Here is an 11,713-nt window from a genome sequence, read left to right as displayed (position 1 = left end):
GCCAGTGCTCTTGCAGTGGAGCCGGGTTTGATTCCCAGCACCCACACGGCAGCTAACAACCATCAGTAACTTCAGTCCTAGGGGAATATGACCCCCTCTCTGACCTCCGAGGGCATTTCATGACATGGGAATACTTATATACATGCAGGTGATACACTCATACACATAAAATAATAAATAAAATATTAAAAAAACAATGCTTGTCCTGTTACTTGTGGGTGACAGACTGAGTTTGACATTGGGACTTTCATGAGGCTCTTGCCTTAGGAAGTCACGGCATGCTTTTGTGTGCTCTTGGCATTTGAAGAGATGTCAAGACACAGATGCATGACCTCCAAGCATCTTGGCTCAAAGCCGATCATTTGTGTTCAGAATATCATCCCCGAACAGACTGAGCAAGCACCAACTTCTCCCAGTCCCAATGGGAAAGGGACAAGCTAGACAAGTGTGCAGGTTGTCTCCAGAGAAACAGATGCTCTTCAAGGATGCCCAAGTCACTTGCTAAGGGACCTAAGCAATGTTAAAAGGGCTATCTCAATGCCTCGGGGAAGAGCAGATAGGTGGAAGGTGCTGGATTGATGCAGGTCTGAGACCTGTCCCTTCAGGGTATTGGAATACCTCACTAATTCTGCTAGAGAATCTCCTCTTTCAGCTCCCTGTACAGGAGGGCCTGGGCCTTTGGTCTCTGCCAGCTCCCCTGTTCCACCCAGCTTCAGTCCTCTTGGAATACGGTAGCTGATTTTGCTGAGGCTCAGGCACTTGCCTCATTCACTATATTCAACAAATCCTTACTGAGCACTATTATGTGCCAGGGAGAGTGTTAGGTACCAGGGGCAAAGCTGGTCTGCATGAGAAAGAGGCCTTGGGATGGGACGGAAGGACATCCATACTACTTCTGTTCTTTTTTGACTTCAATGGTAGGAGGAGGCTACGCCATGAATGCAAGGGACACAGGCTTAGGACATAAAGACAGAGGGACCTGGGTTCAAATCCCAGTCCAAGTACTGTGTTAGAGTGTTGACTAGTCACAGTCCCTTTCTGAGTCTGTTTCCTCCTGAGAAAAATAGAGCAGGTGACAGTTAGAATGCTGTCCCTAGTACTTTACTAAGTACACAATGGAATTTTAGAAACTGGCCAAGATGGACTCTTTCTTCTGGTTGGATGCTCTGAGAGAACATCTACTTTTTTCCTGCCTGGGATTTCATTTTTGAGATTTCCTTCCAGGCAGCAATGCCAGTCAAAGTAAGTAGGAAGCTGCGTGATTTAGCATCTAGTTTCAACTCTGACAGTCATGGGGTGGTCATAGTCAGTACAATTTGCTCTCGAGTGCCAGCTCTAGAGAAGCCTGTTTTGTGTCACCACACTCTTCTTAGTGGTATCCTTGCTATCAAAGCACCTTCTAAACTGTTTTAACTCCCTCTCAGACGGAGCCAGCCGGATCACATGCAGCCCTGCCTCTAATTAGTACGTGTTTTATTTGCGTAGTTTTCACTATGCCTCAGCTCTACCTTTTCTCATTCCTTTAATTTCAGACATTTGCATTGATTTTTTTTTTTTTTTTGAGATAGGGTCTTCCTATGTAGCCCTGGCTGGCCTGGAACTCACTACATAGATCAGGTTGGCCTTAAACTTACAGGGATTTGCCTGCCTCTGCCTCCCCAATGCTGGGATCAAAGGTGTGCACCCCCACACCCAGCTGAATTTAAGTTTTAATTTCAGTTATATTTTTATCTCCTCAGTAATTTCTTGTTCTCCATCTCTTTTTTAGAGTATTCAGTTCTCGTTTCATGGATGCAACTGCTGTATTTATCTCTGAGATTATTATTTTGAAACATATATACATATATCCAAACCTATGCATAGCATATCAATATCCAAAGATATATATATATATATATATATATATGTATATAATAGACACACACCACATATCTGGATATTTACATTACTTCTTCTCCAATTTCCTTCTTTTACCTTTTTTTTGGGTTTGCTTATTTTGTTCTGTCTCTGTTTTTAATCTTGGAAGCTTCCTTCACATATCTAGTGCTCTTTCTTTCTATATTAAATAATGAGATGCTAAAAAGCAGATAGAAAGTGCTATGCATATGCGTGAGTGGTTGCCCTGGGATTTTGCATGGGACAACTGCCCAAGTTCAGATTTCGTCTTTCTTTCTAGGGATTTTCCTTTTTCTGAAAGCAGCCTCTGATTTTCTGCAGGAGGGAGGGAGTCTCTGGCCAGGCCCTGGTAGACGTCTTCTCTGAGGCTGTTTAAATAGGTCCTCCATCCTGGACCTCCCGGCCCCAAGGTCTCCCCAGTATTTCTTCCTGTTTCTCCCATTGTTCAGTCTTCACTTTCCCTTTTCTCTCTGAACTCACCGGCCAATAATTCTCTTTGGTCACTGAGAAGTTGGACTAGAGCAACAGAGTTGGGACTAGATGGACCCTGGTCTGAAACTTGTGCCCTACTTGCTCTGAGATTATCTTTCCTAGCCCACAAAGCCTGAGAGATGCATCCTAGATCTGTTATATCAGCCTTGAATACTGCCTGCTTGCTTTCATTAGCCACTCTCATGGGTAACCTGGTCCTTTCTTTATATTGTAAAATATTGCTCATGTCAAACTTAAAAAAAAAAGTTAATACAAGGTCTCACAATGTAGCCTAGGCTGGCCTCAAACAAAATTTGCTATATAGCTTAGGCTGGTTTTGAATTCATGATCCTCCTGTCTCTGCTTCCAGAGTGCTGGATTACAGGAATCATGCATGACATTTGAACTTAGTGGGCTTTGCTGAAGATTTCTCGGAGACCTTGGGGTCGCACAGTGGCATTCTTGTACCATCTTTCTGTGAGTCTCTCTAGGCTTAGCTCCTGTCTTCTCCCCTTTCTCATTTCTTTCTTTCATGATTACCTGTGGGAACATTAAATTCTTTCCCCCTTTCTCCCTCTGATGTTTCACCAGTCAAATTACTTATCCTACCTCTTACTCCAAGAATTATTTATTTAGGGTCTCCCTGTAGTCCCAGCTGGCCCAGAACTCACTATGTAGACCAAGCTGGCCACAATCTCACAGAGATTCACCTGCCTCTGCCTCCTGAGTGCTGGGATTAAAAGACAGGTGCCACCATACCTGACTTTAATAATTATTTTTAATGTATTGTTTTTCAAGGAAAGATCATTTTCTTCTACAAGGAGAGTTCTAGCAGCTACTGTTAAAAATTAACCTCTGCTTGTCAACCTCGGTCGTTTTCAGAGCTATGTGCAGAGGTTGCTACATACAAATTGTTGGAGCCTACTCTCAGAGTTTCTGATGTTGTTCTGGTGGGCCCGGAAACCTATACTGCTAATATGTTCCTATGTGATGCTGGTGCCCTTGGACTGGGGACTCTGCTACTCTTTATCACAATGATGTTTATCATACGTATTTTCTTTGAGGAGAAATTGTGATGGTTGATATAGATTGTCAACTCAACAGGATCTAGAGTTACCCAGGAGACAAGCCTCTGTCTGTGAAGTGTCTAGAGAGGGGTAAATCAGATGGGAAGACCCACCTTAACTGTAGGCAGCACCATTCCACGTGCTGGGGTCCCAAACTGAATAAAAAGAAATGAGCTGAGCATCAGCATCCATCTCTCTGAGCTTCCTAACTATGGCTGCAACGTGATCAGCTACCTTGAGATCCTGCTGCCAGGCCTCCCCTACCATGATGGACTATATCTCTGAACTATGGGCCAAAATAAATTCTTGCTTCCTTAAGTTGCTTTCGTCAGGGTATTTTGTCAAAACAAGAAAATAATGAATATAGAGATGAAATAGGTAAGCTAACGCTAAGAACCCAGGGCAATGCCTGGCACTCGAGTGCCTCCCGTAGGTGCAGGCTATGATTGTGGAGGGGAGCTGAGGCGTCTTATCCCAGACTTTGCTATCATGCATCCTTCAATTTGACACCTCCATCTTCTCTGAACTGTCTATTCAGGCAAAATACCTGGAATTATGGTTATTCCAGGGGATCAAACTGAGAGAGAGTTTTTAATGGGTATGGGGATTGAACCCAGGGTCTCACACATGCCATGCATGCACTGTATCACTGAGCTATATCTTCAGCCCTTGAGAGATCATTTAATAAAATCTTTTCAATTTTCGTGAAGAAACTGAGGCTCAGAGGGATAGAGTGACTTTTCATAGGCACAGCACAAGTTAAAAGGCAGCAGCATCTCTATGGCTGGATGGCATTTGCCCTTTTTTGCTTCTTTACCAACACTCCTGTGAGCACAGGAAAGGTTAAGACAAGAACTTATATCCCACTATTATATTGAGAAGACAGTGACAGCTAATCTTGTCACCTTGATGGGATTTAGAATCCCACAGGAGAGACACCTCTAGGTTTAATTTATGAGGGTGTTTCTAGAGAAGTTTAACTGAGGAGGGAAGACCCACCCTGAATATACATGGCACGATTCCATGGACTGGGGTCCTGGTCTGAATAAAACGGACAAAGTGAGCTGAGCACCAGCAGGATCAGCACCAGCTGATTCCTGACTGCAGATATGTGACCAGTTGCCTCCCGCTCCTGCCTCCATTCCTTCCTTACCACGATGAACTGTCTTCCTTCAAACGATGAGCCAAAACAAGCCCTCCTTTCCTCAATTTGCTTTTGTTGGGTATTTTGTTATACAAGAAAAGTAACTAATACAGGAGTGAATGAAAACATGCAGCGTGTCAGTCCATGACTTTCGTAGCCAAGGCTGAAAAACACTAGTTCAGCTTGTTGCTTTAGGGGAATGCCCAAGCTTTTATAACAAAGGACACCTGTCTCTTGCTTAGCTCAACCTGGTGCCGTAGTGCTTTCTTTTGCAAAGACCTGATTCACAGGGTTTCCTCTCGCTGGGGTCCCAACAGCCCTTTCTGTTCACCAACTACACAAAGTAAAAGTAGAGCCATTTCTAGCCTGTTTAGCACCAGACTTAACAGACCGTTGTTGAACCCTCCATGGTGCAGTGCTCGCTGAGTGGAGAGCCCACAGAACATCTATCTCCTTGACCTGTTCGTGATGATGAACTGCTTTTCCAAGGGGAAGGGCCGCACCTTTCATTTTCTCAATTGTATCCAATGGAAAAGAGGTCCCAGCTTCTTAGAGGTTTGTGTCTTAAGTTCCTTCTCTCCTCTATGATACCATTTCTTTCAAGCCCTGTGTGGGAGGATGCATGCTCTGAAGCATCTGGGCTCTTTCCTATCTCCCAGATTTATGCCACCTCCAGTACTAGGTCAGCTTCTGCCACCCACACGTTTCCTTGTTAAGGGGCCAGGACTCTCCCCACATGGAATGCTTTCATTAAAGGGGTATCTGCCTCTCTGCAGGCTTTCAGCCTTCCCAGGGCAGGTGCAGGTGGGGGCACAGTGGGCAAGGTCAATAGCAGTGCAGAGCATGCTGCGACAGTAATTGCAGCCACACCCTGGTAATGAGGGCCCAGGTATGGAGCTGGCCTTTGAAGATGTGTCCTGATACTCTGTCCCAGTGACCCATGACAGGAGCCTAGAGTCCTGCTTTAGCCAAATGATAAGTTTGGCCTCTTTTATGAGGAAAGGAACTTTTTATTGGAAACCAAATCACAAATTAATTAGCAGCTTCCTCTGGGGCTAAGGGTAAACATCAACACTCCCACTCCCCGCCATGACTTTCCAGTGTGAGTCCCCTCACTCCAAGAGTATAAAAAGGCCTGGGCAGGATGGAGTCTGTGGACATCCAGGGAGCTGCTGGGGAGAAAGGGCCTCCCTAGCATGACATCTAGCTGCTGTGTCACCAACACATTGCCAGCATCTTTCTAGAGCTGTCCCCAGTCCTCCTCCATCTGTTCCAGTAACATGGGTAGCCGGTCCGAGCTGTGCCTAGGTTATGTCTGCCAGCCCATGCAGTGCATGCCTTCCATCTGCATGCCTACCACTTACCGGCCAGCCAGCTGCCTCTCCAAGACCTACCTGTCCAGCTCTTGCCAGCCCAGCAACCGCCGGCCGGCCAGTTCCATCCCCAGCTCCATGGGTACCTACAGCTGGTTCTTCAGTGGCAGCGAGGGCTCCTTCAATGGCAACGAGAAGGAGACCATGCAGTTCCTGAATGACCGTCTGGCCAGCTACCTGGAGAAGGTGCGGCAGCTGGAGAGGGAGAACGCAGAGCTGGAGGGCAAGATCCAAGAGGCCAGCCAGGCCCAGGTGCTAACCATGTATCCTGACTACCAGTCCTACTTCCAGACCATCGAGGAGCTCCAGCAGAAGGTGAGTGTGGGCAGTGAACAGACTAGCTTGGAGAAGCATCCAGAAGAGTCAGTACTCTAGATTTGTATCTCATTCATGTATTCAGCTATGCTCAGAGAAAAGAAACCTCCCTAGGGCACAGGATTATCTCCTGATTTGAGCACTCAGCCAGAGCCCGTAATGCAGGAAGAGCTCTGGGATAGGTCTATCATTGACTCGTTGCAATGACTTTGGGAAGCCCCTTTCCCTTCTTCAGGCCTCAGTTTTCTCATGTGTAGAATGGGGAGAGTAACTGTCCATATTTAATGCAGTACTAAAGAGGATTCAATGAGACAACATAGGTCAAGTGTTTGGAACAGCCTCTGCATCTGTTGAACTTTCAGTAAATGTCAAGGACCCTTTTAACTGTCACAGGAATGACTTCAGGCAGAATGGGGTTCTTTCTTTCCATATTACCCATGGCCTCCATAATGGGGCATTTGGAAGATCTCAGTCAAGACACTTCCCCACAGATGTGGTCATAGGCTAACCCAGTATAGACAATTCTTCACTGGGACTATCTATGTTTAATTGATGTGGGAAGACCCACCCTGCTGTGGGTGGTGCTATTCCCTAGGCAGGGGGTCCTGAACTTTATAATAGTAGAGGGATTAAGGTGACCACCTGCAGGCAAGAAGGCATGTGTTTATGTCCCTTTGCTCTTGACTGTGGATGTGATGTGATCAGCTGTTAGAAGTTTCTGCTGTGACTGCTCACCAGTGATGGACTATAACTGTAATGGTATGCCAAGCACCCTAGGCTGCTTTTTGTCAGAGTATTTTGTCCCATTAACAAACATGAAACTAGGGCAACTTTACTGTGTTCTTTTTCTTTCTTTTCATCCTGTACTGACCCCTCTATGTGCCTTGGCTGACAGGTACTGTGTACCAAAGCGGAGAACGCCAGGATGATTGTGCACATAGACAATGCCAAGCTGGCTGCGGATGACTTCAGGACCAAGTGAGTTTGGCAGGGGGTTGGGGGTCAGGGGACCCTCTCTCCTCATATACTCTTGGGCTGGCTTTTTATTAGTTTCACATAAGATCAGACAGTGCTAGCAGTTCAAGGCCTTCCCTGAGTTTGGTATATGGTTCTACCCCTCAGTTTCTGATCCTGACCTTTTGCAGGTATGAGACGGAGCTGGCCCTGAGGCAGCTGGTAGAGGCAGACACCAATGGCCTGCGCAGGATCCTGGATGAGCTGACCCTGAACAAAGCTGACTTGGAAGCTCAGGTGGAGTCCCTGAAGGAGGAACTGCTCTGCCTCAAGAGGAACCATGAAGAGGTGAGATCAGAAGTCAAGCTGAGGTGGGCCTGGGGAGCAGATTAGGAAGAACACAGGGTTTGGGGTTGGATAGGTGTGGATTGAAATTACCAGGTGGGCCACATATTGCTTCTGCGACTTTACCTGACTCACGTAAGCTTTTGGAGCCCCGTCACCTGTAAAACAGAGCTAACTATTAGGCAGGGTTATTGGGAAGTTTAAAGATATGACATGGATCATGGATATGACCCAGGTCCTGGGCATGAAACACCGACCTCTTGTTAGGTGCTCAGAAAACTATCTCTTTTTTCTGTACTTCCTGGACCAGAGTGACTGCCAAATCTCACCCATGGGGGCTGCATGTGTCTTTTAGACGAGAGTGGTACAGTGTGTCCTGGGGATGTTTATATTCCAGAACTTACATAGAATAGCTTGCCTGCCTCTGCCAGGCTGCCTAATGGGGGAGACTCTCCTCTTCTGAGGGAGAGCTCAACCCCAGTGATCGATTTCCTTCTCTTTTCCATCCCCCCTTTATCTCTTCTGTTTGCATATAAGATACATAAGTTTAAGCCACAAATACCAGTTCCTTCCTCATTTTTCACAGGACCCCCTGTGCTTCAAAGACCACTCGCTCCAGAGTACTTTGGTCCTCCTTCCCTAGGCTGACTTTCAAACTTTTCACTTGGGATTTGAATGAACAAGTGTCTCTGGATCCTGGCTGGGATTCCTTAGCTTTAATGTAAAGTAACAATCCTTCACCATGCATTCACTGAGTGCTCTAGGGCACCTGACTCAGCCCTCTTAAATTAGAGAGCTGGGAACAGCACCAACAAGTCACTAATGAGGCATTATCACACACTGGGGCAGCTTCAGTGACAACTTTCTCTCTTTGGCAGGCAAGCCTTGGAAGTGCCTCTTTTAATTTGGGACTTGAACCAAGAAAAGCCAGGTTCTGTGGTCCTCCTTCCTAGACAAACAGGGCTGGTGGCGTGATGAGAAATGAGTGTGTGTGTGTGTGTGTGTGTGTGTGTGTGTGTGTGTGTGTGTGATAGGTTTCCCATTTTAGTCCAAAATGGATCAAAGAAACCCTACCACTGTACTTGGCTTCTGGCCAAATGACAGGTGTTATAAGGGGTGTTCAACTGGACCACTGAGATTCTATAAAGTGTCCTTCGGTCCTTGATGGGCCCCTTCAATGATGACATCTTTAGCATCTCTGTTACACCTTATGTGATTTTTCATACTTGCCTGGGGTCTTGTGCTTTCTCAGGAAGTCGGAGTCCTTCGACAACAGCTTGGCGACCGCCTTAACATTGAGGTGGATGCTGCGCCCCCTGTGGACCTGACCAAGATGCTGGAGGAGATGAGATGTCAGTATGAGACCGTGGTGGCGACCAACCACAGGGATGTGGAGGAATGGTTCAACACGCAGGTGGGCATGTCTCTCCCAGGAAGCTGGGCTCTTCAGAGTCCCCGTGAAAGGACCCCCAGCTTTCTTCTTTTCCCCACCACAGATGGAGGAGCTTAACAAGCAGGTGGCCACAAGCTCTGAGCAGCTTCAGAGCTACCAGTCTGACATCATCGATCTGAGACGAACAGTCAACACGTTGGAGATTGAGCTGCAGGCTCAACACAGCCTGGTGAGTGCTGCCGCTGGGTGCTTCTCAGCTCTGGATCTGGAAAGCACCAGTGTGGGTTGCAGGCATGCCAGGAGGAGGATGATGATCAGATTTAGTTACCATGGCTACACCCCTGGCTGACTTTCCTGGAGGGAGCTTTCTCCCAAGAACCAGCCCAGAGATAAAGAGACATTTTCCATATTGGACCTCAAGCATGATTCCTAAGAAGGCCTGTTGTCTCTTTAGCCTGTCCTTCCAACCCCCACTTCTCAATGTCACCCACAGAGATATAAAAAAATTGTAACACCCAGGATTTTCTCTAGAGAAGACTGAACCAGAGTCTTTGGAAGTGAGGCCTGGGCCTCAGTATATATATATGTGTATATATATATATATATATATATATATATATAATGTGTGAAATGTCAAATTTAAACAGCCAAAAAAAACCATCACATCTTAGAATTGATCTCCATATGAAAGAGACCTGAATAATGGCAATCCTGTATTCTGCTCTGGAAATGAAGTTACTGAAGGTTCAAGGTCCTAAGTTGTCCTGAAGATCATGAAGAAAAGCCCAACACCCAGGGTCTCCCCAGCTGTCCAGTCTCTCTATAACAGAGCATTGGCTGTGTTTCCAGGTGATCCTCCAGCTTTGATTTTAGAGTAGCTCTTTGCTGACACACTGTTAAAGCTTTGGAGAAAGGGACCTCGCTGCTGGTTTTGGCTGGTGCTGAACTGTCCAGTCCTGCCTCATGTTGGATCAAGATCACACTCCATCCCTACACTGAGCTCTGCAGTTCAGCCTTGGCTCTGAAAAGGCATCAGAGAAGGCAAGACTCATGTCTTTAATCTGGACCAATCCTAGATGTGTGCCCTGCTAAGTAAAAATGAGAGTTAAAAAGATAAATTAGGAAGTGTTCACTTACATGTCAGAGGGATTAACCCCTCTTCAACGCAGGTGAACCCTGAAGACACGTGCAAAGTGAAATAAGCCAGGCACAAAAAGACACTCATTGCCTGATTCTATTTATATGCAGTCCCTAGAGTAGACAAATTCATATAGACAGAGTAGAGTGGTGGTGGTTGCCAGGGGCTGGGGCTGGGAGGCAAGAACTCAATGGGCATGAAGAAAAATCCAGGTGTGAAAGGGGAGAGAGGTCTATGGATGGGTACTGGGATGTTTCCATAACACTGAGGATGCCCCCTGCCTCTGTGCTAGACATCCAAGTACCCCAAGTACTGTAGGTTTTAGGTTACATTACAAATATTTTGCCACCATAAAAAAAGGATTAACCCCAGGGCCACTGTGAATAATGACCTCACCTGTTGAAAAAGGAAGAATCAGCTTGTTGATTTTAACTACTTAAAAAGGAAGCTGGTGATAAGAATGATAAGTGGGAATTTCTAACAGTCCTTTGCAGTGTCTGGGAGGAAGCACCATGTACTCACAGATCAGAGCCTTCGGAGTCATGAGAACCTGGGTCAAACTTGACCTTGTCCTTACCAGGTAATAACTGGGACAGGTCACTCAACTTGCCCATCTACAAAATGGACTCAGAACTCTTATTTAGAAAGTTGTTGAAAGGAGTGGAGATTATAAATTACAGTCACCTCCATGACACTGACAGGCAAACTCAGAACTGAAAGCCCTAGAAGCCGATTACAGAGTTAAGACAGTAATGTCACCTGTGGATGAAACATATGAGTGGTTTCATCACAGGATGGAAACAGGGCATGTAGGGCTTAAGTACTTGAGTTCCAATCCTACCCCAGTTCTAACTGGAGGCATGTTAATTGGTCCTACTCAACTCCTGTCTGGTCCCTGGGCCAGCATCATCAGCATCACTCTAGAGTGTCTTTAAAAAGACTCTTGGGCTCTGCTTCAGGCCCACTAGAAGGGAATCTGCATTTTAAACAAGAGTCCCCAGGGAACTCACTTGCACATCAGCCCTCCTGAGGCTGGGTCTCCTTATCTGTAAATTGTGGATGATGGTGACACTGTAATCTATCCAAAAGGAATGCTGAGAACCCAAAGGAACAGACACATGGCAAGTGCTTAGCCTATGCTTGGCATATGGCAGGCCTTCAATAATAAAGCTTCTATGATTTCACATTTTGGAGTCTCAGTTGCCTTTACTAGGAAATAAATTTGGAATAGCACGAACCAGTGTTGTAAAAATCAAGGTCAGATTCAGAGGAATCTAAGACTCTAACAACTGTAGCAGCAACATTAGAAGCCAGACACTGATCTGGGAGCCCTAGATAAACTGATGTATGAAGTTCTCATAATAGTCCTAGGAGAAAGGTTTCATCATTATTCTCTCTTGGCAGATGAGGAAACTGAGGCACCAGCTGATAAAGTGGCTTGCCTATCAGCCTGTGTAGAGCCATCCTGACTGGCTGTTAAGCCCCACATCAAGGGATGTTATTGTTCACAGGGAATGGGCTTTCTGAGACTCAGGGAAGATAGCGATTCCAAGCAGGAAGACACACTCCATCGCTCCTTTCTGGCTGTGGAGTTAGTTACTGCAGTTTTACCCAGGA

At 46.1% G+C, this 11,713-nt stretch overlaps 1 protein-coding gene across 1 annotated transcript in view; it reads left to right on the top strand.

Moving 5' to 3' along the window:
- Nucleotides 1-5,774: 5,774 nt before the first annotated feature.
- Nucleotides 5,775-11,713, top strand: part of Krt32 (keratin 32) — a 12,779-nt gene continuing 6,840 nt past the window's right edge. The window contains 5 exon segments of the mRNA XM_008835233.1: nt 5,775-6,266; nt 7,162-7,244; nt 7,412-7,568; nt 8,818-8,979; nt 9,062-9,187. Coding sequence (XP_008833455.1) covers nt 5,775-6,266; nt 7,162-7,244; nt 7,412-7,568; nt 8,818-8,979; nt 9,062-9,187 — 1,020 coding nt within the window.

The sequence above is a fragment of the Nannospalax galili genome, unplaced genomic scaffold, assembly GCF_000622305.1.
Source record: "Nannospalax galili isolate Female #2095 unplaced genomic scaffold, S.galili_v1.0 scaffold137, whole genome shotgun sequence".
Classification (NCBI taxonomy): domain Eukaryota; kingdom Metazoa; phylum Chordata; class Mammalia; order Rodentia; family Spalacidae; genus Nannospalax; species Nannospalax galili.
This window is presented reverse-complemented; position numbering and strand designations above follow the sequence as displayed.